This window comes from Poeciliopsis prolifica, unplaced genomic scaffold (genome assembly GCF_027474105.1).
Source record: "Poeciliopsis prolifica strain line A6 unplaced genomic scaffold, Auburn_PproV2 SCAFFOLD143, whole genome shotgun sequence".
NCBI lineage: Eukaryota > Metazoa > Chordata > Actinopteri > Cyprinodontiformes > Poeciliidae > Poeciliopsis > Poeciliopsis prolifica.
Genome location: NW_026562518.1, coordinates 106248 through 128851, shown reverse-complemented (window position 1 = coordinate 128851; position 22604 = coordinate 106248). Strand labels below are relative to the sequence as shown.

Here is a 22604-nt window from a genome sequence, read left to right as displayed (position 1 = left end):
CAAGTTGTAATCTGTGATCATTATGGTAAATAACAAAAATTGAGATAAATTAAGTTTTTAAAGAATAAAAATGTTTGCGTGTCAAATCTAATTCCTTGCAAATATTTCCAAAGTAGCGCCACAAAAAAAAAAAAAAAATTACAAAGAAAAAAAAATCCTGATGGGGGAATGTTTCGGGGAACGTTGTGGGATGTGGGGTCAGACTGACCTCCAGTGGCCAAAAAAATATTTTACATTTGTAAAATATTTCATAAATGCTAAATACGATGTATCAGGGAAAAATGGGAAATGATATAATAATAATATATTGCTCTGATTTTTTTTTTAAAGTGAACATTCCTTCTTCTTTTCATATGGTCATAATAGCATGTTATGACCATAACAATTTTCTTCTTACCAACTGCTTAAATAAGCTTTTTCTTTTTCAGCTTGAGCCTTTCAAAGATGGCTGACCTCCGCCTTATCTCCCTATACCTCCTCTGTCCCTCAGGAGGTTTTCCAGTCATGCCTCACTGAGCCTGAGGCAAAAACAGGACTTGCTGAAGGTAAGAGATATTTCTTTTGACATGGGAATGTTTGGAGATCTTGAATCAGCAGGAGAGAGGAATGTGTGTGTTTCCCATCTGAACCTGATCTTATCTAGGTAACTCTGGTCATCAGCAACGTGTTGTTTATAACTTTGATTATTTTTGCGATGCTGGTTAGTTTGTGTGAATAAAAGGTTGGAAATATTCCTGTTTTGTATGAATAAAAATAAGTTTATTCACGTACACACATGGTGGAGAAAGCTGGACTCATAATCTTATTTTCCCAACAGAATCAAAGCTGATTTGAGAAACTACAAGGCATTTCTTTGCTAATTTTACAGTCTTTTCCAAACACCATCAAGTGTTACATATAGTGACCATGTCCTCAGTTGTGCTGTGGTGTGTTTGCCTCATGGGATCCACTTGCAAAAATTTGTGTTTTTCAAATGCCACAGAGCTGAATGTCCCACCGGGGAACAATAAAACTGATTTCCAAAGCAAATGAAACAGCCTCACCCTGGTGAAGAAAATTAACTGCCTCACCAGGGTCACTTTGGCCCGGTCACAGATATGCTGCTGGAAACTTTGTCGTGTTTTGAACATCCTCTCGGGGATTCATGGGGTGTGTGAAATTTGAAGTTAGAAGATGCAAAGTTGCCGTCAGGGGTGATGACTCCAAACAACTCAAACAAGGACAAACACTATCTGATCTGGACAGTAGGGAGACCAGAGAATCGCATCAAAGTGGAGGAACCCCTGCAGCGAATCCCCTCCATCTGACCTGCAGAATCACGGGTCAATGAGTGAGACAGCGCTGTGGCTGAGGAAAATCAAAACAGAGTTTGAAATGTTTTCAAGGCACTCTGCAGCAAACTGTCAAACAATAATTAGTTTTGCTGCCTGAAGTGTAAGGCAGTGACCAGACAGCTGGGTAGCAAAACTGCAAATGTGGGCGATTGACTGTGGATAGTAAGATATGGAGCTCCAACTGGTTCAGGAGAAAAGAAATGGTGGAGGAAGTATGGAGTCAGTGTGTTTTGACCTCTAAAATAGAGAGTTGTTACTGATTTGTATTGTTACTGTATTGTATTGACAACAAACCCACTGGATTAAAACAAATCACAGCATAATTGTTAAGGATAGATCAACCTAACAATTAGCAAAACATAGATTTAGTTATATGACAGCTGCTCCCAACAAAAGTAATTGCATTTTAAATTAGGAAATTCAGCATTTAGATAACAGACAAGTTATCTAAAGGCTGAATGAATGATGAATGACTATTTGAATTATTCCCAAATCTTCATTATTATTATTATTATTATTATTATTATTATTATTATTATTATTATTATTATTATTATTATTATTATTAATTTTATCTATTTATTATTATTATGATACAATTTTTTTAATTTTATTTCTGAAGCACATGTTTTTTTCTTTTGCCTTTAATCTTTTATTTATTTATGTATTCGGAGGTTTTTAACAATTTTTTTGAAGAACAATGCATTACATCATTGTTCAAAGTAAAAGAAGTAAAGAAGTAAGAACAAAAAATGATTAAGACAGTGTAAATTTATTAAAAGATAAAGAAGAAGATAAATGAGTGGTTTTTTTTTTCACTTTTGTCTTAAGCAGGAAGTTTTAAATCGCTGTCATGGCGGAGCTTCCGTCCTCATCTCCCACTGAACTGTTAGCAGCTAGCAGTTAGCTATAATCTTCCACAGCCACGGTAAGTGAAACCCACCCACTCCGATACTTTCGATCGTGTTAAATTGTGTGAAAATTTCTTTGCCCGAGCAAAATAAGAAGTGTTTGCTGAGCTAACAGACGTAACGGACGTTAGCAACAGGGATTAGTTCCTGCTAACAAACTGACGCAGCTAATTAACAAGCTAACATGAAGGCCGAAGCTAATGGAGGAAGATGTACTGAAGTTCTGCTCAGCAAGAACTTTTAGCGTGAGATAAAGTTAAAATGTATAATAAAAAATGTTTGTTTAATATTCGTTTTATATTTTAATCGTCCGGTTGGCCGTAAAGTGTATAAAGGGAGTTTAAACATACAGTTTAAAACATAATCTTTGCAGTTTTCTGTGTATCATAGAAATATAATTTGTTAAATGTCTGTCATGTTTTTTTCTTTTTAAACCAAAACGAGTAAATATTAAGATTTTTAGATTTGACTTTCAGTATTGTGATTATGGGAATTTGGGTTATTTGACCTAAAAAAATTGGGTCATTTGACCTGTTACTACTGTTGATTTTATATTAGCACAATGAAAGATCTCCTTAATAGTCAGGAGAAATAAAGTTCTCACTGCATCTAAACAGTCTGACAGCAAAATGAAAACAGTTGAAACCAGTTATTTATGCTAAGGTTTTCTTATTATAACCATAATACAACAAGTTAAGCTCTTTTTCTGCACTTTGATGATTAAATTCTACATTTGTTATTGTGACAGGCCTACTCATCTTTTCTATGCAGATCAGGCTTCTGTGAATGATTCAAATGTTGTGTTAGTTGTGCTGATAAAAGTTTTACATTAAAAAAATTCTCAGTTACTTTCTTCTTGACAGTTTTCACTGTTAACAAAGTATTAAGTTTCTCTGCTTTACAGCTGATAGGTTTGCTTATTTTTTGCAGAGCTGTGAGGAATGAAATTCCTGCAGCACCGTTGTTGGTGAGTTAAATTTCAAACTCGCCATTTCTGTTTCTTTTTGTTGTATTAAACAAGCGTCTTCGTCGGTGTTGCTCAATGTTTTCTTCGGTAACTTGTTTTTCCTGCGGCTATTTTGTGATGTTTGGCGCCAACCAACCCAGCAAACTTCTGATCGCTTCAATAATTCAATAGGTTCACTACAAGTTCGAACTGGAAACAGGTTTTTCTAAATTGAAATGTGTCAAGCAAATTGCTCATATCACATGAATTAGAAGTGGGAAATTTGACTTGTTTTAAATTAAAGCCTCAATAGAAATCGTTGTTTTACTCTGTGAACCGGTAATGAAGTAGAACAACAGGAAACGGCGACGCTCAGTGAGCCCTCATTGTTTTGTTAAATGATGCAGATAAACTGCATGTTGCTTTAGAGCTGCTCTCTAGCAGGAAGCAGGTATCTGAGTTAAAACGGCAAGATTCAGATGTTTTCAGTTGGAAAATATTATTTGTACAGCTTTATTTCTGTAGAATGAAATACTTCATGAAAACTGTCATCCACATTGGCTGGTTTTGTTTCAGGAACTGTCTCTAAGAACTTGTATCATTTAAGAGGAAATTTATTCCTTTGACTTTTTATATTTTTCCTGACAGAGATGAATAAATTACATGTAAGTCAGGAGCTTTCAGTAGAGCACTAAGATGAACAAACGACTGGGTAAAGGAAAATTACTAATCTGCGATTAGGAAAACTTTCTGTTTTTACATATTTTATAATTACTAATCAATCAATAAGCCAATATTTTTATTTTTGCATTTTGCTGCTATTGCAGTTTTACACACTTTACATTTTATCCATTTGTCTTCGCAAAACTGTTCAAGTTTGATCAGGTTTGATGTAGGACATCTGTAAACATAAGTTTACAAACTTTGGTACATATTCTCAGTTGGATTTAGTTCTGGACTTTGACTATGCCATTCTAACTATACAGTTGTGTTTGCTGCAAGGTGAACCTCCACACCAGTCTCAAACTGGTTTCCTCCATTTTTTCATCGACTATGACCAGCTTCCTTGTCCCGACTTCTCTATGATCATGGTGTTATAGTGTAGTTAATATTTTTCAAGAGGGGGTCGTGGTCCCCCCGGACCCACCATTTTGGGTCGCCACTGACAATATCTTTACCTTTATTCCTGATGTCAAGTATTAATTTCTTTCATTAAATTTAAACAGTTTCCATTTACAAATCGGTTTAAATCACCTTAAGGGAGTAAAATCTTGACATTTATCGGCTTCTGATTTAAATATCCGGGTTCAAAACTTTAACAGTGGATGACTGGATGAAGTCCTGTTTCATGATAAATATTTCTGTCTTTAAAGACCAAACTGTGTCGTCCTGATGAGTTCGTTTCGTCTGGCGTTCCCAGTGGACGGGACAGGAAACGTCTCATTGATGACTTTTCTTTTCTTCTTGGACGATTCCTGGCACAAGACAATCTCGGGCTGCTACTTTTACAGTCCTGTTGCGATCGTTGTAAAATTGATTTGAGTCTCTGCAGAACAATGACAATGCAAACATACAAAAAGACTGACAGCTTGATTAGCTAGCAGCGGCAGTGTCGCTCCCCCATCTCATCTTGTCCTTTAAAGAAAGGCCCATTATGGCGGCGGCGCAGACCGTCGGATCAGCACAGAGGAGCGCGTTTCCACCGGGATTATTCATAGGGAAGGAAGGGAAATAAACGGGTTTATTACGGACTGGGCTGTCAGTGAGCCACATATCCTATAAATGGGATGTGAGGAGCTGGAGGATTCTGATAAAAGAATAACACAACGACAGTGTAAGCTGAAGGCGTATGCATGAGACGGTAAAACGCATTCCCAAAGCATCGAGAGCAATCTGTGGCGGGCTCAGGGAATGCTGCGTGTTGATGCGCTTCATACCGACTGCACAGCAAATTCATGCTGCAGGGACACACAGAGACCGACAGGAAACCTCGTCAGAGCCGTGTGAAGCTGTGATCTTCAGCCAGGTTTTTGATATATCACATTAAAAAAGGTTTGATGGAAAAGGCAGAATTAGAAATAAGTTCCTCAATTTTCCCCAAAAAAATTTTAATATTTTTTGGGGGGGCTTTTCCGAAAAAGAGTTGAAGTGTAGAAACAGAGATTAAAACAAGTTCCGAAAAGATTAGTCGCGATTAATCAATCATTGCAATAATCGATTAGTCGCGATTAATCGATCATTGCAATAATCAATTAGTCGCGATTAATCGATCATTGCATTAATCAATTAGTCATGCAATCATTGCAATAATGATCATTGCAATAATTGTCAGCTAATTTTGTAATTGTTTAATCGTTAACTACAACATAACATATACTTGTATACTAATTACACAAGAGTAGCACTACTAAAACATTTTTACCCAAGTAAAAATAAAATTAGCTGTCCAAGAAATGACTCAAGAAAAAAAAGAAGTACTTGGTAAAAAGTACTGAGTAGCTGATCATCAATCATTTAATATTTAAGAATTGCATCATCAGACGGAACAAAATATAAAATTAAGTGGAAATTTAAAATGACTAATCTATAAGTAACAAAAAATAACTAAATGAGGCAAAGAAAAATGTTTCCAAATTAGTTTTTTTTTTAAATAAAAAACTTTTGAAACCTTAACAAAAATTGCAGGTGTGTCTGAATTTCTGGTTAAGACATGTTTGTTTTTCATTCAGTGGGTAGAAAATATAGAAATTGTACTAAAGAAAGAGTAGAGATACATCATAATAAAATGTAAAATGCAGCGTTGAAATGCTCCAAAAAGTAAATTTTTACAAAAAGTTACTCAAGTAAATGTAACTAGTTACTACCAAACTCTAGTCTTAACATTTTCAGTTGTAATAAAATAATCTCAAAAATAATTTAAACCTCATTACTGCTGAAATTAAAAGCATCCATCTGCATCAACTGCTTGTGCTGGACGGGTCAAAGTTGTATCATTCGAAGGGCCACTCTTGGCCCCCGGGCCACAGCTTGAACACCCCTGACTTGGCCTTTTCTTTATAAATGAACAGCTCCAGCTCTGCCTCTGTTTTATTGCTGTGACTGCAGCGCGACGCTCCATCGTAATGATGAAGAAGTTGTAGATATTACAAGCTGCTCTAGATGACTCCATCAGCGTGACGCCGGTAGTTTAGGCAGAGCGGCAAACAGAGACGGAGCAGAACCGGGGGAGGGGCGCTGAACTCGGAGCAGCCTCATGGGGGCCGTGACAGACAAACTGCTCCTCCCTGCATGGCTGCTTTAATGACAGGCAGCAAACTCATTCAGCAGGACAAACAAATCACCGAGAAGAGCCGCAGCGCCATGCTCACGCAGGCAAACACTGCCCCCTGCTGGCCAGACTGAAACTCTTTGATTTGAAAGAGAAGGAGGGACTGGTTGAGATTTGATGGGATTTAAGTAAACTTTAAATTTCTTATTTTTGGTATGGTTTTACACAAAGTTTTTCCTTTCTTTTTGTGATTTATTTATGTTCTCTGTTCTTTGAAACAGGTGTAGTTCGCTTCAGTGCCTGTCAGCTCAGACTGACAAACCACCAGGGTTAGTTAGTTAGCTAAAAATAATGGACTGAAATTGAGAAAACATTAATTAACTGAAATTAATAAAGGAGGAAAACTACAACTATGTGTGCATTTATAAATCCAAACATAGTGAAAGTGGGGTTTGAACGAGGATTGGAACTTCGGTTTGAAGTGAAGTTGGGATTAAGGTACAACGGAGGGTTGGAACTAGGGTTGCAATGGTAGAGTTAGGGTTGAAATAGGGTTGGAGAGAGGTTTTATGAGGGATGAAATTAAGATTAGAACTATTGTTGGAACTGGGATTAGGACTAGGGTTAGAACTGGTGTTGGAACTGGGATTGGAACTGGAACGAGGGTTGGGTTAGTCCCCACCCTAGTTTTCAACCTTGCAATTAGGATTGGTGTTTGGGTTTGAAGCAGGGCTGAAATTAGTTGAAGGATCTGCCTACATTCAAAGACTGAATGAGGTTCTTAACTGAAAGTAAGTTTAAATATTTACCTGTGAAAGAGTACAATGTTTTCAGCAGAATTACTCAAAAATGATGAGATGTTCCATTTCTTTCAATGGCACCCAAGATGATCTCAAAAAGCTGAATATTTCATAAACTGCAGAAGACGGCAATGCCAAAACACACGGCCGTAATGTTCTGAATGAGCAGAATATGCTCCAATGGTTGAAAAAGTACCAAGTATGCAGAAGTAAACTGGTGAAAAGTGTACAGAAAAAAATGGAGGAACTCAAGAGTGTAAATTCACACGAGTAAAAAATAGCAAACACTTCAAAAACTAATTACAACTTACTGAATTATATCAACAAAAACTGAACTATAATGAAGAACCCAAAAGTTCTTCATTATCAGTAGTATAAAATAAGCTTTAATTTCAATCGTCAGCAAAGCTTCGTTGTTTTGATGCCATCAGTGGAGGCAGTTGCACCATGGAGACAGACAAGAGTCACTGTTTCGGCCCGTCCTCGACCTTCTCTGGCCTGTAATTGGGCTGAAGAGAACAAAACTGACGTAATGAGACGTTTACAGACAACTGGGGCAGACATCCTGCAGTCTGGAACATCTTGACAAGTTTAGAAAAACAAAACAGTCTGGAAAGCAGTTTCTCCTCCGTCCAGTCGTTTGTCATTAAGGCAAGACTGAGATCATTTTGTTTTTTGAAATTACAACAATAGTCATAATATTACCATAATAGAATCGTAATAATATGAGACTAAAGTGATATTCAAAAAATAAAGTGGCAACATGAGAATAGTCATAATGATTCATCTAAATCAAATTGAAAAATAACCAGAGGAATAAAGTCGTAACAGGAATAAAGTTGTAATTTATATTTTTATGTCAGTTTTACAAACAACAAAATGCTAATTTTTACATATTGGCATCAAATTATTATCAGGACTTTGAAATGATTGTGGAAATCATTTCAAAGAAAGAACTAAATGGACTTTCCCATGTTTGGTCAGATCTGCTAGATTTTTTTATTAAATACATTTTTGTTCTATTAATTTTACATTTTTCTTTTAATGTGTCTATTCTGTTCTTATGACTTTATTTTCATATTATGGCTTTAATAATTTGTCATAAGACTTGAGGCCATTTAAGAAGGGAGATAGACACGTGATGTTTGAAGAAGCAAAGTGTTCTAGAAATACTTTTAACCCATAAGTACCTCATAGTAAGGATGAATATTTAAATTTTTACGCCGTCTCCCTCCAGCGTAGTAATTCAGCATGCATGCTTCTTTATTAGACTGATTCAGTTTGAAAAAAAAAACAGTGAATTTATTTCAGTTCCCACTTTTATCCTCATTAATGTGCTTTTTTTCTTGCAAATGCGGCCGTCACCAAACTGGTGGAAATCTATAATAGCTGCAGCAGAAAATTACTGAAGAACAGCTTCATTTGCACAGAAAAGCTCCACGGTTCATATTAACTGCCTCATTGTGCAACACTGCTTTGGGTTAGAAACGGTCACTTTCATTAGCTGCAGATTACAACAGGAGTTTCCAGCTCTCCATAAAAGCAGCCTCAGCCCTGGAGGACGAGTGTTAAATAGCTTTTCCAACAAATCTGCTGGTTTAAGGTAGAAAACGTCGGATTATAAAGCTGATGCAGCTGCGTGTCGCTCTGTCCCATCAGACCGTCCTCCTGTAATCACACAATTGTCGCTTCGCATCAAAAGAAGAGAGAAAATTATGTTAGATGTCATAGATCATAGAGGACCGTTTAATTTACAGAATGTTTTCTGCTTTTTAACTCGTCACAAACTGAAGCAACGTTGACAGTAAAATGTCTGTTTTCAATGTTTACAGGCTTTTTGATGATTTTCAGGAGTGTTCTGTTAATTGAGGCTGTGAAATTAAAATTTAGTACCTCTATCCAAATCTAACAAGTATTTTATATTAGGGCTGTAAGTAATGATAATTTTAATTGTTGATATTTCTGCTGATTAATTGGACAAAACAACTGCCACATTCTGCAGATTTTTCATTTAAAACACAATCATTTGTAGCAAAGAAACTAAAAAAATATTTCTAATCTAAACCGTTTCTCCTTGATGTAACATCAGTATAAAGTAGGGATAATCTGGTGATTATGTTTCAGATTAACCAGTAATAATTTAATAGCAAAGGTGCTTAATGGATGATTTTTTTAAAACAGACCTCCTAAACCTGCTAACTCTAAAATTGTCTCTTTAGCAGTTTCAGGTAGAACATGTTTAAAAAACAAGGTTGTTTTATTTTCCTTAAATTTATTTTTTACAGCTTTGGCTTAATTACTTCTGTTACTGTTTTGTGTTTTTTTGTATATTCCAGTTAATAGATAAATAGTTGCCAATTGTTTCAGTAATCAATTCATTGTGATTAATCTGATTAATTGTTTCAGCACCATTTTATGTTGAGAAAAATTATGGCTTAAACAGCCCACATGCTACTGCAGCATTTAGCTAACATTAGCATTTTAGCTAATTTTATCTTAGATCTGGAGATCTTTATCTGTATGAATGCTATTTGGGTTTTTACCATTTACTGTTCTTGTTTTAGGAAAATATTCAAACATTTTTTATGGAGCAATGGCTTGTGTGTGAAACTTAATTGATTGATGTAAGAGTTAATTATTATTATTTGTTACAGGTTGAAGGATAATGGCCAATCTTTTCCATGGACAGGACTGTGAAGGTAAATAGTCGTAAATGAGCAAATGATTCATTTAAAACACCCAAAGCAAGTTAGTGGGAAAAATTTAAATAATTAAAGAATGATTTAGTTCAACACAGTAGAATCTGCATTTAAAATTAACAGAGTGAATTTTACATCACTTAAAATAGTTTAGTTCTATGCAAATGCAGTGAAAATGTAGAAAATAATTGTGCAAGTTGGACTTTGTTGTGTTTAAAACATATATTTAACATATAAAACATATTTAATGGTGACTATTAAATGAGCCATTGCGAAGTTTACTTTCTAAGTTCAATTAAATCTTTACAGTGCCATTGTTGTGTTACCATCGCTACGATCCAATGTGACAAGTTTAATTGAATACTGAATCATTTTAAAGAATTTTAGTTCCCACAAGTTTCAACCAGACGTGAACCGCTGAACCGCCATTTTGGTAGGCAAGCACATGATGACAGTAACAGATTCCTACCAAGATGGCTGTCAGCCACATGAGAACAATGTGGTCATAATAACTTCATCACCTGCTTGCTACCAGTGCATTTATTACTGACATAGAGAATTATATTTGAGACAGCACACAAGGAATCAGTTTTAAAGAAAAAAACACTTTTATTACAGGAGTGCAAGATGTCACTGGTTTGATCTCCAGTCATATGAACGATTTGGAAAATGTAAACTGGCATTCATCCGATTGTCAACATTGTTTTACCTCAGGAACTACAGCTTTCGGAAAAATTTAAACACATTCCACTGGGAAAGTGTTTATAATTTTCTAATTTGAAAATATTTTACAGAAATGTTATGAACATCACGGAACTGAACTTTTCAATATTACATAAATATATTTGTTTATTGTGACAACTATTGTTCACAGGTTTTATGTGGTGGATTGCTAATGGAGTCTGTTTATTAAGTATAAACTCTATGTAACGAAGAAAAAAAGTCCCCAGTAACAGGAAAATGAAACAGAAATTCACAGCATTAGACGAAACACCATGAACAACACATCAAAACCTAACAGTTTCACAGTTTGATCCCTTAAAGATAATCAAACATTAATACAAAATGTTTGACCTTTTACTGCCATCATCATTTACTGTAAACATCCAAATATGACCTTTACCTTTTCAACATTAGTTTCATCTTCTTAAAAAAGAAGCTAAATTATCTCTTAACTTGTTAAAAGTTAGTGAAAAATATCCAAAGCTACTCAACATCATTTAAAGCTTTCATGTAATTGTTTCTAAGATTCATTAATTTCTACACTGTAGTTTTATTGCTGAAATACACAAAAGTTTTTGGTTATTTTTAGCTCTTTCAATCCCCACCATTGATATTAAACCCATCACCAGTTTGTCTGAGAATAACTCCAGAAATCAGAGAAATCCAGGATGAAAAAAGGCACATCTTGAGTTTTCAGGTCCATCTGTTGGTGTGAGGAGAAAATCCAGGGAGGAAACCAGAAAAATGGTTGAAAATATTAAAGCTCTTCCAGTGACGTCTGGGGAAAAAGATAAACACTGGATAGTTATCCTCACTTCCATTTTAATAGCTTAAGAGTCTGGATTGATACTCACCAAGATTATTCAATTTTCTGCTTTTTGTGGGATTTTTTCTTTTTCTGGAAGTGTGACAACAGCAGAATTAAAAAGAGCAGAAGATGGAGGCTTTCATAAATACTAATCCATATGTTACTCTTGTAACTTTTGGATTATTTGGCTTTCAAAATAACATAAAAACACTTTCTAATAAAAATGTCTGCAGCATCTGTTGTAATTCTACATCGATTGGATAATAAATAATCAGTTTAAAAAAAACATTCAACAACCAACTGACTGTCATTTTATCTAAACTGTTTTGAGGATTATGAAGTGCTGTAATTTGCAGACAGCTGACAGAAACTGTTTTTGTGTTTAGAAATCTATTTAATATCCTTTCAAATTGATGAGAAATCAAAAAAAATTTCCACACAAAGTATATTATGTCTATAATTTATATTTCCAGTGAGTTATAGTTTTTGAGTAACCTTTTGTATTGATTCCATTTTACAAAAATGTTTTCAGTCGCTTTGAGCCGAAAAATGAACCGAGATGTCACCATAAAATTCTCAAACAACGGAAAATAAGTGGCCAGATTTGCCACCAGTTGGTTAATTTGATTAAAAGTCACCAGAGATTTCTGGAATGTAAATAAAAATGGTGCCAAAGTTGTTAAGTTGGCAGCGGTGCTTCCTTTGTTTTGGCCACGCCCCTCAGTGGCTCTTGGCTCCGCCCACTCTGAAGGAATGTTTCTAGATTGATCAGGTGGGCGGAGTTATGCCTTCACTTTAAGGTTAGTGATAGTAAACATGTTGCTCTAATTTGAAGTGAAAGCATTGATACTTCAATAACCATCCAATTGTCTTGAAAATTTTGAGTGAATTTTTTTAAAATGTTGCAAAAAACAAAATGTAAATTACACACACTTCCATCTACTGATTGGGAGAGAATCAAGTACAGGTTTTGTTGTTTTTCCCAGATATTGATGCTACACCTGACTGTAAACTAGCAAGGCAACAATTTGGATTTTTGGGAGTTTTGTGCCTCTGGTAAGGCACAGATCAACCACTGGATGGGAAAATTCAACAAACCTTTTTCCATTTCCTCTTCAGCGCATTAACTCTTTCAGAAAAACAAACTTTTTTTTGCAGAATTTAGAAAGTTATCTAAGTTTTTCTGTTTCTATCAATGTTTTCTGACGTAAACACAGATATTAAACATTTCTTACCTCCGGAGCAGCTTCTGGTTTCATCTTCAACATGTCTTTCTCTGTGGACATTTTTATTAAAAAAATAAAAAATAAGGCTTAAAAAACAAATCAGTAAAGTTTTTAAACCCTTGTAAAGTAAATCTTACTCTTCTTTGCAGGTGGAAGTTGGGTCACAGCAGCAGGAGGTGATATTTCTCCCATCTTTACTTTCTTCTTCTTGGGTTCTCTAGAGATTGTGGAAAGGTATTCAGGAGCCTCCAGGATGTTCTTGACCGATTTCTTCTTCTTCTTCCACAGAAGCTGGTTTTCCTTTGACAAATTTTCTTCTTCTTCTGGGTTTATTTGCGTCTTTGGCGACTTCACAGTTTGTTTTTGCTTTTGTCTGGAAATAAACATCATGAATAAACATGTTTATTTATTTCTCAGGTAAGAGAAAGATTATGAGATTTAAAAACAAACAAACCTTTTTCTTGCTGAGACGACCCAGTTGGTACTCTGGCCGTTCCTCGTCCTCCTCATCATTTTCTTGCTCACCTTTGTCATCAGGAGTCTCCTCTTCTTCTTTCCAGATGAGAGCAGAGACGAGTCTAAAACATTTTCAGACAGAAATTCACTTTATCTGCACCAACAGGAAGATTTTAACTTCTTGTTTCTACTCACCGGCTGTGGCGTTCGTCTCCTCTTTCTCGTCCTCTTTTGGTGAGTCTTTAAACTGCAACTCCTCCCTTTTTTTCTTCTTCTTCTGTTTCGTTTCTGCCAGATTCCCTTCATCCATTCCCTTCATCTCAGCCTCGTCTATCAGTTTTCTCTTCTTCTTTGTGGTGTTTTCTAAAGGAAATGCAGCCTCCTCTTTTTTTTCCTCCCTCTCTTCTCTCTCTCTTTTCCTTTTCTTTTTTTCTTTTTTGGTGAAACGACTTGAGACTCTTCCCCCGCCTCCGTTTTATCCTCCTCTTTATTCTTTATGCTCTTCTTTTTCTTCTTTTTTGTGTGGCTGGTCAGCACGTCTCCATCAGTCGTCGGTGTTTCTGCGATGTCCACCTGAAATATCTCATCAGAACTTTTTTTGGACTTCTTCTTCTTCTTCTTTTTCTTGGGAGTGATGGAGTCTCCACAGATCACTGCTGGTTCCTGATTGGCTGATTGGTTGCTGTCCTTCTTGATTTTGACAATGATGCAGTCGTCTTCATCTTCTGCAGCTTCTTCTTCTTCAATAAAAACATGGAAGGAGCCTTTTGTTATTGGAGGCATTTTTCTATAAATAACTTCATGTTGTGTTTTCACAAGTTCTGGCGACTTTCTAAAGCCTCATGAATATTTTTGACATGAAAAACACCAGAAATAAAAAATAGTTTTGTTTTTACGCCACTGTTCAGACTCTTATTTTCTCCTTTTTTCCCAGACCAGCAACCTTATAAATCCCAAAAAGAGCCATAAAATCTTAATGACCCTTCAATTTATGAAGCTTTTGTGTTGTTTTTAAGTATTGTGTAAAGCTTCTTTCTTTAGGTTGCCATCTTGTTTTGAAATACCAATGTGAAAATAGCATGACAATAAATGCTAAACCAGACTCCCGTTGGTTCTTTACTGACTTTCCTGTTGTGTACGATGGAGCTTCAGGCCCGGACACGAGGTTTGGTCTGAGAATAATGTCATATTGTCAGAATAAACTTTTTCTCATTAAGAAATATTTTGTCTTAATGAGAAAAAAAAACCTTCCATTATTATTAAGGTCTCACTTGACCAGTTTCTTCAAAAATCCTTTTTTATACAAAATATTTTTGTTAATTTTATTGATAATTTGATGCTGATTTGTTAAAAGATTGAATATTTCCTTGTTTTTAAGGCTGATGCTAAAATGTAACATTCAGCATTTCTCATTTTAGTTTCTAAATTTTTGGTGTTGGGGTGCTAAAAAAAGTAAGAATTCTACAAATATTACGACTTCATTCTTACATAATTTTAACTTTATTCCTGTAATATTATAACGTGATTATTTTTTTCTTTTTCTGGCCCCAACACTGATTCAGTGTAGCAGCTTAACAAAGAGAATAAGTGTGAAAAAGCTGCTAACATCCTAAAAGCTGCTGATAAAGAAAACTCAGATTTTAAGAAAGTTTGGCTGCTTAGAATCGAACCATCAAAGAACCGGAGGTCCAGTGTTGACCAAAACCATTGTTGTGGGAGTTTTTGGGCTTTATCTTACCAGTTTAGCTTGAATTAGTACATAAAGAATATTTAAGTTACCTTCAGCTGGTGGATCAGCACCGTTTTGGTCCTGTGTCTCCGGCTTCGGCTCGTCTTCTGGCTTCGTCTCTTCGTCTTCGGTCCACTGATGAAACAGAGAGAGATTATCATGGATCTCTAAAACCAAAGAGTTTAAACAACAACAGATGCTAAAAATGCAGCTTTTTGTTACCTCAATTTTCATCTCTGGTGAATTTTTCAAATCTGCATCTGAAAAAGATTTTTAAAAAAACAACCTTTAGAACCAGGCTGTAAAATCTACCACTTCACCAGAAAACAATTTACTTTTAAAAATATTCATCCACACAACCAGAAGCTTCGATGTGACCTGAGATATTTTTGTTGAATCAAATCGTTCTGAGCTTTTTGTTTGGTACATTCATCGAATATAAAAGAGAAACGCTCTGACCTCTAAAATTTTCATGTTTGTTTGCATTTCATGAAGAAGAAAGTTGCACTCCAACCTCAGCTCCAGAGGTTTTTGTGTTGTCTCTTGGTGCAGCGCCCCCGCAGGCGAGGAGCGGAACAGGTTTTTCTAACCGTTTATTTCCTTTAACATTGCTGTGTGAAAAGAATGAAAGGGGCTGAAAATGTAATGTTGCAATTTTGGTCCCACATCAAACCATAACTAATTGTCAGCTGTGAAAACATCCAAAGCTGGTGGAGATCGACACTAAAAGCCCTGCAACTGTAAAAATAGTTAAAAGTGCTTCCCTAAAATACTAATGGATTCCACATTTTCTAGATTATTAACCACCGTGTTCCCTCAAACATGATGGTTTCCAGAATTACATCTGGATTTCTGTCTTCTGAGTTGGAAAAATCAACCGAAACATCCCACCAACTGTTCTCACAATTCTTTGAGATCCAATATGGCCGCTCCTCGTATCGCGATAGCATATTGTCGGACAGGAAGTAACGTCAGGCGGGGAGAGAACAAGTTTCACTGTGTTGGATAAACAGCAATAATTTCATCATTCAAAGTGTGGATGCCAACATCACTATTGCGATAAAAAAACATTTTTTAATTCTTTTTCATAAAACATTTTTAGATTAATCTCAAACTTTCAGGGTTTTTTGGGGGCAAAACTTATTTCCGACTTCTTCAACTTGGAACGATTTTAGCACAGAGTTTTATTTTGAGGTAAAAGCAACACAGCAACAAGATCTAGAGAAACGACTCGCCTTTGACTAACAACAGCTGGAGCATCTGCAGTTTTGGTCTGGATTATAACTTTTCATTGCTTTTTGTTTTTATTGTTTCATGTTTTCATGGCTTTGAATTGTCTTGTTGCTGAAATGTACTGAACAAACTTTTCTCTCGCGTCACAATTAACCACGTCTTTCTGACCAAAGTTTATAATCAGAATATGGAAAAATGTTTAAAGGACAAGTTTTTAAACGTTGTTGACCTCATTTAAGGACAATTGAGCCCAACTCAACCGAACCATAAAGGAGAGACGCTGGTAAAAATAGACAAACTGTGGACAATTTAGTTTGTATGAGCATCAAATTAGGGACATTTTGTCCCCATAAAGACACTGATTAAGGAGCTTTCAGCAGATGAGACTGAGAGATTATTAAAAGCAACCAACACAGAGAAACGATCGGCTCCTTTGAGAAGTTACGCATTGTTTCTGTCACTCTCACGGTTTGGTGATAAATGCGAATACTAAGAGGTAAAATAAAACATCCTGCTTCATGTCTTCTTGTGATTTTCCTTCCGTAAAAATAAAACTGCTGAGCTTCACCAGCTGGAGACGGAGTGAAGCCAAAGAAAAGAAAAGGGAAAATATGTTTCCCTCCCCTGTCTGGAGTAAACCGCTCTCTAATTGTTTATAGACTGCCGTTTGTCCAGATGATCAATCTTTACAAAATAAAAGCTGGAATCTGTGTTGCATCATAAAGATGAGTTTAAAAGGCTGAATCGATTAATCCATTATTTAAGTAACTGTCGTCTAAATTAGTAATTGATTAATGTAAACTGGAGCTCAGACTCAAAAAGGCATTTGCTGAAAGAACAACAGAGCAGTAATTTAACCAAAAATATCTAAATTTAGTATTTGAAATTAAAAATCTGTCTGCAAATACTGTAACAGAAACTCCCATAGTATTAACTTCACCAGGTTCACATTCGGAATGATGAGTGAAACATGGTGGCGGCAGCATCATGCTGTGGGAATGGTTTCCTGCAGCAGGGACTTGTCAGAGTTTATCAGAAAGTGGAAGCATATAAATACAGCTACACTGAAATTATATAAATGACAAAATATCACTGTTTTAAGAATGGCCTAGTCAAAGTCCAGACCTAAATCCAATTACAAATTAAAGATTTGATCATTGATGTTTTGTAAACATGTAGCTGAACCGTGATGGGTCTGAGAAACATGCTGTGCATCACAGAACCAGGTGACCTTGTTGTGGTACCTGGAGGGGGCGGAGCCTCTCCGGAGCCGTTGTCAACGGAGACGGACCCGGCCTGAACGGGTCTCTGCAGGGAGATTCAACATGTCAGCGCCAGACCTGAAGAGATCCTCAGATGTTTGTTTTTGCCTTCATACCTCTGCAGCTGCGTCCTCCTCTTCTTCCTCCTCCTCCTCTTCCTCAGTGGAGCGGGCTGCGGCTCCTTGAGCAGAATCGATCGGTTCTGGAGTTTCCTCTGTGACTTCAGGGGAGTTTCTGGTTCTGGCAGCTTGAAGCTCCTGCAGGAAAACAGAAAAACTCGGATTTCAAAACTGTTCAGGCGAAGAAAAAGCTGCTCAATAATTCAGCCTCTGGTGAACTTTGCTGCTCATGACTAAAAAAATAAAATAAATCATGCCTCAAATTTACAGGGTTTTCATATTAGATTATAGATTTTTAATTTAATTCTTCAGATTTATACCAAGTGTTTAACTTTGAAATGTAAAAAAGTTCAATGTGAATTTATGGCAAATTTTCTGCAGTGGTAAAAATTTCAATGGACGGACGGATGAGTTAAAGTTCTATTTAGGAACCACCAACCTGCTCCTCCTCTTCATCACCTCCTTGCTGCTCGTCTTCATCACTCTCACAGCTTCTGGTTCGTCGGGTCGGGTCGGGGTCGCCCTGAGCGGGTCCAGATGTCCCGTCAGAACTGTAGGAGACGCAGCTTCTCCCTTCAGCTGGAACCGGCTGCAACATCAATAGGAGGGAATGAAAGTGAACAGGAAGTAGTTTACAGCTGGAATGAGTTCATTTCCTGTTGCTGTTTATCCAACAGCTGAACAAATATAAACCAACCAGGAGATTTTATTATTTGTTTGGTTCTGCAGCAGAGTTAGTGCTAACTAATCTCCATGCTGGAGAAGATTTAAGAATTTAATCCATAGTTAATCTCAACAGTAGTAACATTTATTCCTGAATAGATTAACTGGAAACAAAACGTGAGGAAACAGGTAAAGAGACAAGAGAGAGCAGCTGCAGTTACAACTAGGAAACTCAGAGTTGTGTATTAATTAGGGCTGAACAAAATGGCGGAAAAACATCACGATATCAGTGTTTCACATGAACCTATATTGATAATTATTGATTAGTTTTAAACATCTTAAATATTGACAAACTGTTGATGCTGTTTTATCACTCCACACTGTTTTTTTTTATTATTATTATTCAAGTGGAAAAACCTGAAACTGCTGCTGCGCCAGTTACTGGACAGGTGGTTGCAAGGTAACCACAGAGTGAGAGAGTGAGTTGATTCCACTAATCTTACTTAGTTTGATAAATTATTAATATTGATTACTTGTTCACTTATAATAAGTGAAACATAAAATTTTCTACAGGAAAATTATTTCATTTATATCTAGAACATTTTCATGAAAATGAAGGAACAATTGAGTTAAAACAAACTCCCATTTCTTACTGAAACATCAATACCAAACTTACTGTCTTTGGTTCTTTTGTTGTAGCTAAAGATCCTCAAAATGTTTTGCCAACTGAAAAACACTTGCTGCTATAAATTTCTCCATCTTTATTAATCAATACCAGAAGGTTTGTGTATTTTGCAGGTTTCGCTTTGTGGATGTTCGGCTTTAATTGGAGAAAAAAACGGAAGCGACTTCATTATCACAGTGGCTGGACAGCAGATATGCATCTGTTTTCATTACAGCTTCCTGCTGCAACAATGTGCTGAACTGTCAGATAATTCCTCACTGACTCAATTCTGGCTGGTTTGGATTAAAACCAGCTTCATTCTGGTGATAAAGAATTTATTAAAATTGTGAAAAGCTTTTGTGTAAATGTTTGATTTCTCAGTGAGTTTAAAAGTGTTTCACCAGTTAATGACTGAAACTCCTTCCTTCTTTCCACAATCAAACAAACTGAGTAAATACTTCGCATCATCTATGACTGTCCTGAAATGTTTCTATGATGTGAGTCGCTTAGAACCGCCATGATGCTGAAATGCGTAGTACAAATGAACCTGATTCATAAAATAATAGATACATAATTAATGAGAAGGAACATAATTTGTTTTCCAGAAGGAGGGAATCAGTCGGTAAGCAGTTTTCCAACTGCTGCGTTGAAAAAAATCTATTTGTCGACGCTTCAGACCTCTGTTTCTCTCCTTGTTTCCTCCTCTTCCTGTTCTTCCTCCTCTTCCTGTTCTTCCTCCTCCTCACCGTCCGATTTCCCAGGCTGGGTTTCATCAGCGGCGTTCCGGCCTTCAGAATCGTCCTCCGGTTTTGTCCTTGCAGTCGACGGCGCGGCGACCTCCATCTCACATTCTGCAAGAATTAATCCCAGTAAAAACTGAAACCAGTTCTACGATCCAGTAAATAAAAGCAGAAACGCACCAGTCAAGGTTCTGTCGTCTGATTCCTTCTCTCCTGCGTCGAGCTCGACGCCCGCAGCCTCGTCCTGCTTCGTGGTTCCCGTCTTCAAGCCGATTTCTGGCTGCTTGGCGCGTTGAGCCAGAGAGCAAAGCCTGCAGAGCGAGTCAGACATTTTCATTTAAATTCCAACAGGAAGAAAAGCTCAGAAAACCTGAAATTAATAAGAGAATAAAAATAAATGAGGTTAAAATCAGGAATCTTTCCATTTGGATTATATCTGATAGAAATATCAATATTCTCACAGGATGCAGAATTTAATCCTAAATAGCAGAAACGGAAGCGACTTCCTAAATTTATAAGGTTATTCCATTTTTACTTGTATCTTTTGACATATTTTCAGCTGTGGTTTGTAGATTGAATTATGTGATTGAAAAAGCAAGTGTGAAAAGGTCTCTTACCACTGAGACCAGTTAATAAAATGTTCTGTTCAGTTTTAATGCAATAACTTACTTCATCCATCCAGTGTAGATGTCCTGAAGGTTTAAGTTTTCCACTGGCATCTCCACCTACACACACAAAAACCCAAAATTAACTAACGATTAGTTGAGTAATCGATTATTCAAATGATTAATTGATTAATCAGATTTTTTTAAAATGAAACATTCTGAACACTTTTTATTTAAGCCTTTTTGTACAATCTTATAAATACATTAAAAGACACAAATTAATTCTTAAATTCACTTTTAAATGAGAACATAAACATTTCCTAAAATATAACAACACATCATATCTTTAGTGAACACTTGATCATTTTTAGCAAAAGTTGCATCTGCAGCTGAAATATTGTGACATGATCTATTTTTATTCACTAATTAATAATTTGATAGTAAAAGATGATGAGAGGAGATTTTGCTTTATGAACCATGGGAATTTAAAACCACTCCACATGAGTTTGGGGTGAAACATCTTTACAGACAAAGGTTTTGTTTTTTAAAACGTCATAAATGCACATATTGTCTTATTTACTGCTCTAACGGCGTTGTTCCTTCAGCAAAAGCCCTTTTGTTGACGATTAATCGATTGCTAAACGAGTCGACGATCATCGTTTCAGCATTAAGCTAACATTAAGCCATTTTATTGAATTGTTTTCACTTTTTTAATTACATTTATTGACTCTACTTATTTAAAAATGCACAGGTGATGAAACTGCAACAAAAGAAGCCAGAGTTTAGATTCAGCAGTGAACATGTTGAATAATAACAGCAGATTATTGACGCTGCTGTGATTCTGTTGGACGTTTGTTCGCTGATATTTTTAGGATTCTGAAATGTGAAACTGGTTGGTGGCCAAAGATTAAGTTTCCTCCAGGCGTAAACAGAAAAACTGCAGGAAAAAATAAAGTTGTTTTTAAATGCTGAGTCCAGACTCGGTCATTCTGAAGCGAGCAGGTCGCTGAATGCATTAGAAATGCAGAGAGTGAGCAGCAGCAGCTGCAGCTCCGGTAACATTCTGTTCTCTGGCTCGGCCTGAACCAGGAGCCGCAGGCTGCAGAGCCGCTTCGCTTCCTGACGGCCAGAACCTGCAGCAGAACCAGAACCTGCTGCAGACGCATCCACACCTCACTAATCCTGTTACATAACCTGCGTGACGCGCATGTCAGCTCATAAAACACCCATAAAACGCTCATTTAACCCAAACCCAGCAGCAGAAACCCAGTGAACCCCAGTGGGAGTTAAATGAGGAGGATCAGGGTCAGCTCTCTCTCTCACCTGAGTGACGTGTGGCCCCAGCAGCTCGGCGGCCTCTCGGTAGCCGCTCAGCTGCAGGTGCTGCTGGATTAAACGCAGCAGCGCGGCGTCCTGCTCCGACTCCATGGTGGGAAAACACGCAGGCAGAAAACAGCCGCAAAATGCATCCAGGAATTAATAACACTTCACTTCATGCTTGCTATGCAGCAGCAGCACGTGTACGGGACGACTCCTACCTCGAACTGCATCATGGGAAGTGGAGTCCTGCCGCCTAAGGGAGGATTACAAAACATGGTCATGAAGCAAAACTGGTATTTTCCTAAATGTTGCCGATTAAATGTCATAAGGAGTAAATTTTAGATCTAATGAATAAGATAATATAAAATAAACATCTGTTGCATAATTAGTTTCTGCATTCATCATTGTAAATATTAAATAAATGAAGAAATGCACATTTAAAATGTATTAGTTATTTGCCAAATCATTATTTTTTTCACTGAATTTAATCTCTAGTTGCTTGATTAACAACAACATAGTATGAGAAGAGCAGGAAACCATAACATCTTCCTCTTCCTTTTGAAATAAATGTAACATTGCTGGCATGATTTTTTTATGGTTTTGCTCACCTGGTATAAATGACATTTATAGGTAATGGGGTAATGTTGAAGAGAAATTTATTTAACGATAGAATATTATGAATATGTGTGTAGATTACATTTTCTGGTTGCTGATCTTTCAAAAGCCTGACCTGCTGATTTTGACTTTGACAGACCGGCCCACCACTGATTTTTAAACCTTTGCTGATGAAGATAAGATCAGGGGATAATATCAGCTTCACATGTAAAACCAGATTTCACTGAGGGCCGCGTGGAGGCTTGGGCCGGCCCTGGCTGCAGAGCATTCCTCAGCATCATTTAATCATTTAAGATCAAGGAAATAAAACAATGTTCTTACTCAGCGCCAGTGATTCAGACTGTAATGAATCGTTTCCAGCCACATGCTCTAAAAATATAAATAAATGATTTCCAGGTTTGGACGAGTCGCATGTAAAATACTTTGCTCATGCATACATACATAACTTCCTGAATGTGTGTTGTTTTCCTGGAGATACTGCTG

The 22604-nt window shown here is 36.6% G+C and overlaps 2 protein-coding genes and 1 long non-coding RNA gene across 3 annotated transcripts in view; 2 read left to right on the top strand and 1 right to left on the bottom strand.

The window, feature by feature from the left end:
* Positions 1–469, top strand: part of LOC129355730 (contactin-associated protein-like 4) — a 164629-nt gene extending 164160 nt beyond the window's left edge. Inside the window, exon 28 of the mRNA XM_055025333.1 lies at positions 429–469. Coding sequence (XP_054881308.1) covers positions 429–433 — 5 coding nt within the window. The 3' untranslated portion in view covers positions 434–469. The remainder of the gene's footprint in view (positions 1–428) is intronic.
* On the top strand, positions 468–13804 carry LOC129355733 (uncharacterized). The gene is made up of 7 exons (XR_008605311.1): positions 468–545; positions 2169–2262; positions 3176–3212; positions 9914–9958; positions 12865–12891; positions 13004–13405; positions 13706–13804. It is a non-coding gene; the product is annotated as an uncharacterized LOC129355733 (long non-coding RNA).
* Positions 13535–21742, bottom strand: LOC129355732 (ABC transporter F family member 4-like). Its single transcript, XM_055025334.1, has 10 exons — positions 21510–21742; positions 20251–20306; positions 19762–19892; positions 19520–19692; positions 17954–18103; positions 17512–17652; positions 17378–17441; positions 15123–15160; positions 14951–15035; positions 13535–13911 (listed from the first exon to the last, which is right to left on the bottom strand). Exons 1-10 carry the CDS (start codon positions 21612–21614, stop codon positions 13535–13537), a joined length of 1320 nt encoding a protein of 439 aa, XP_054881309.1. The 5' UTR covers positions 21615–21742.
* Between the last annotated feature and the right edge of the window lie 862 nt (positions 21743–22604).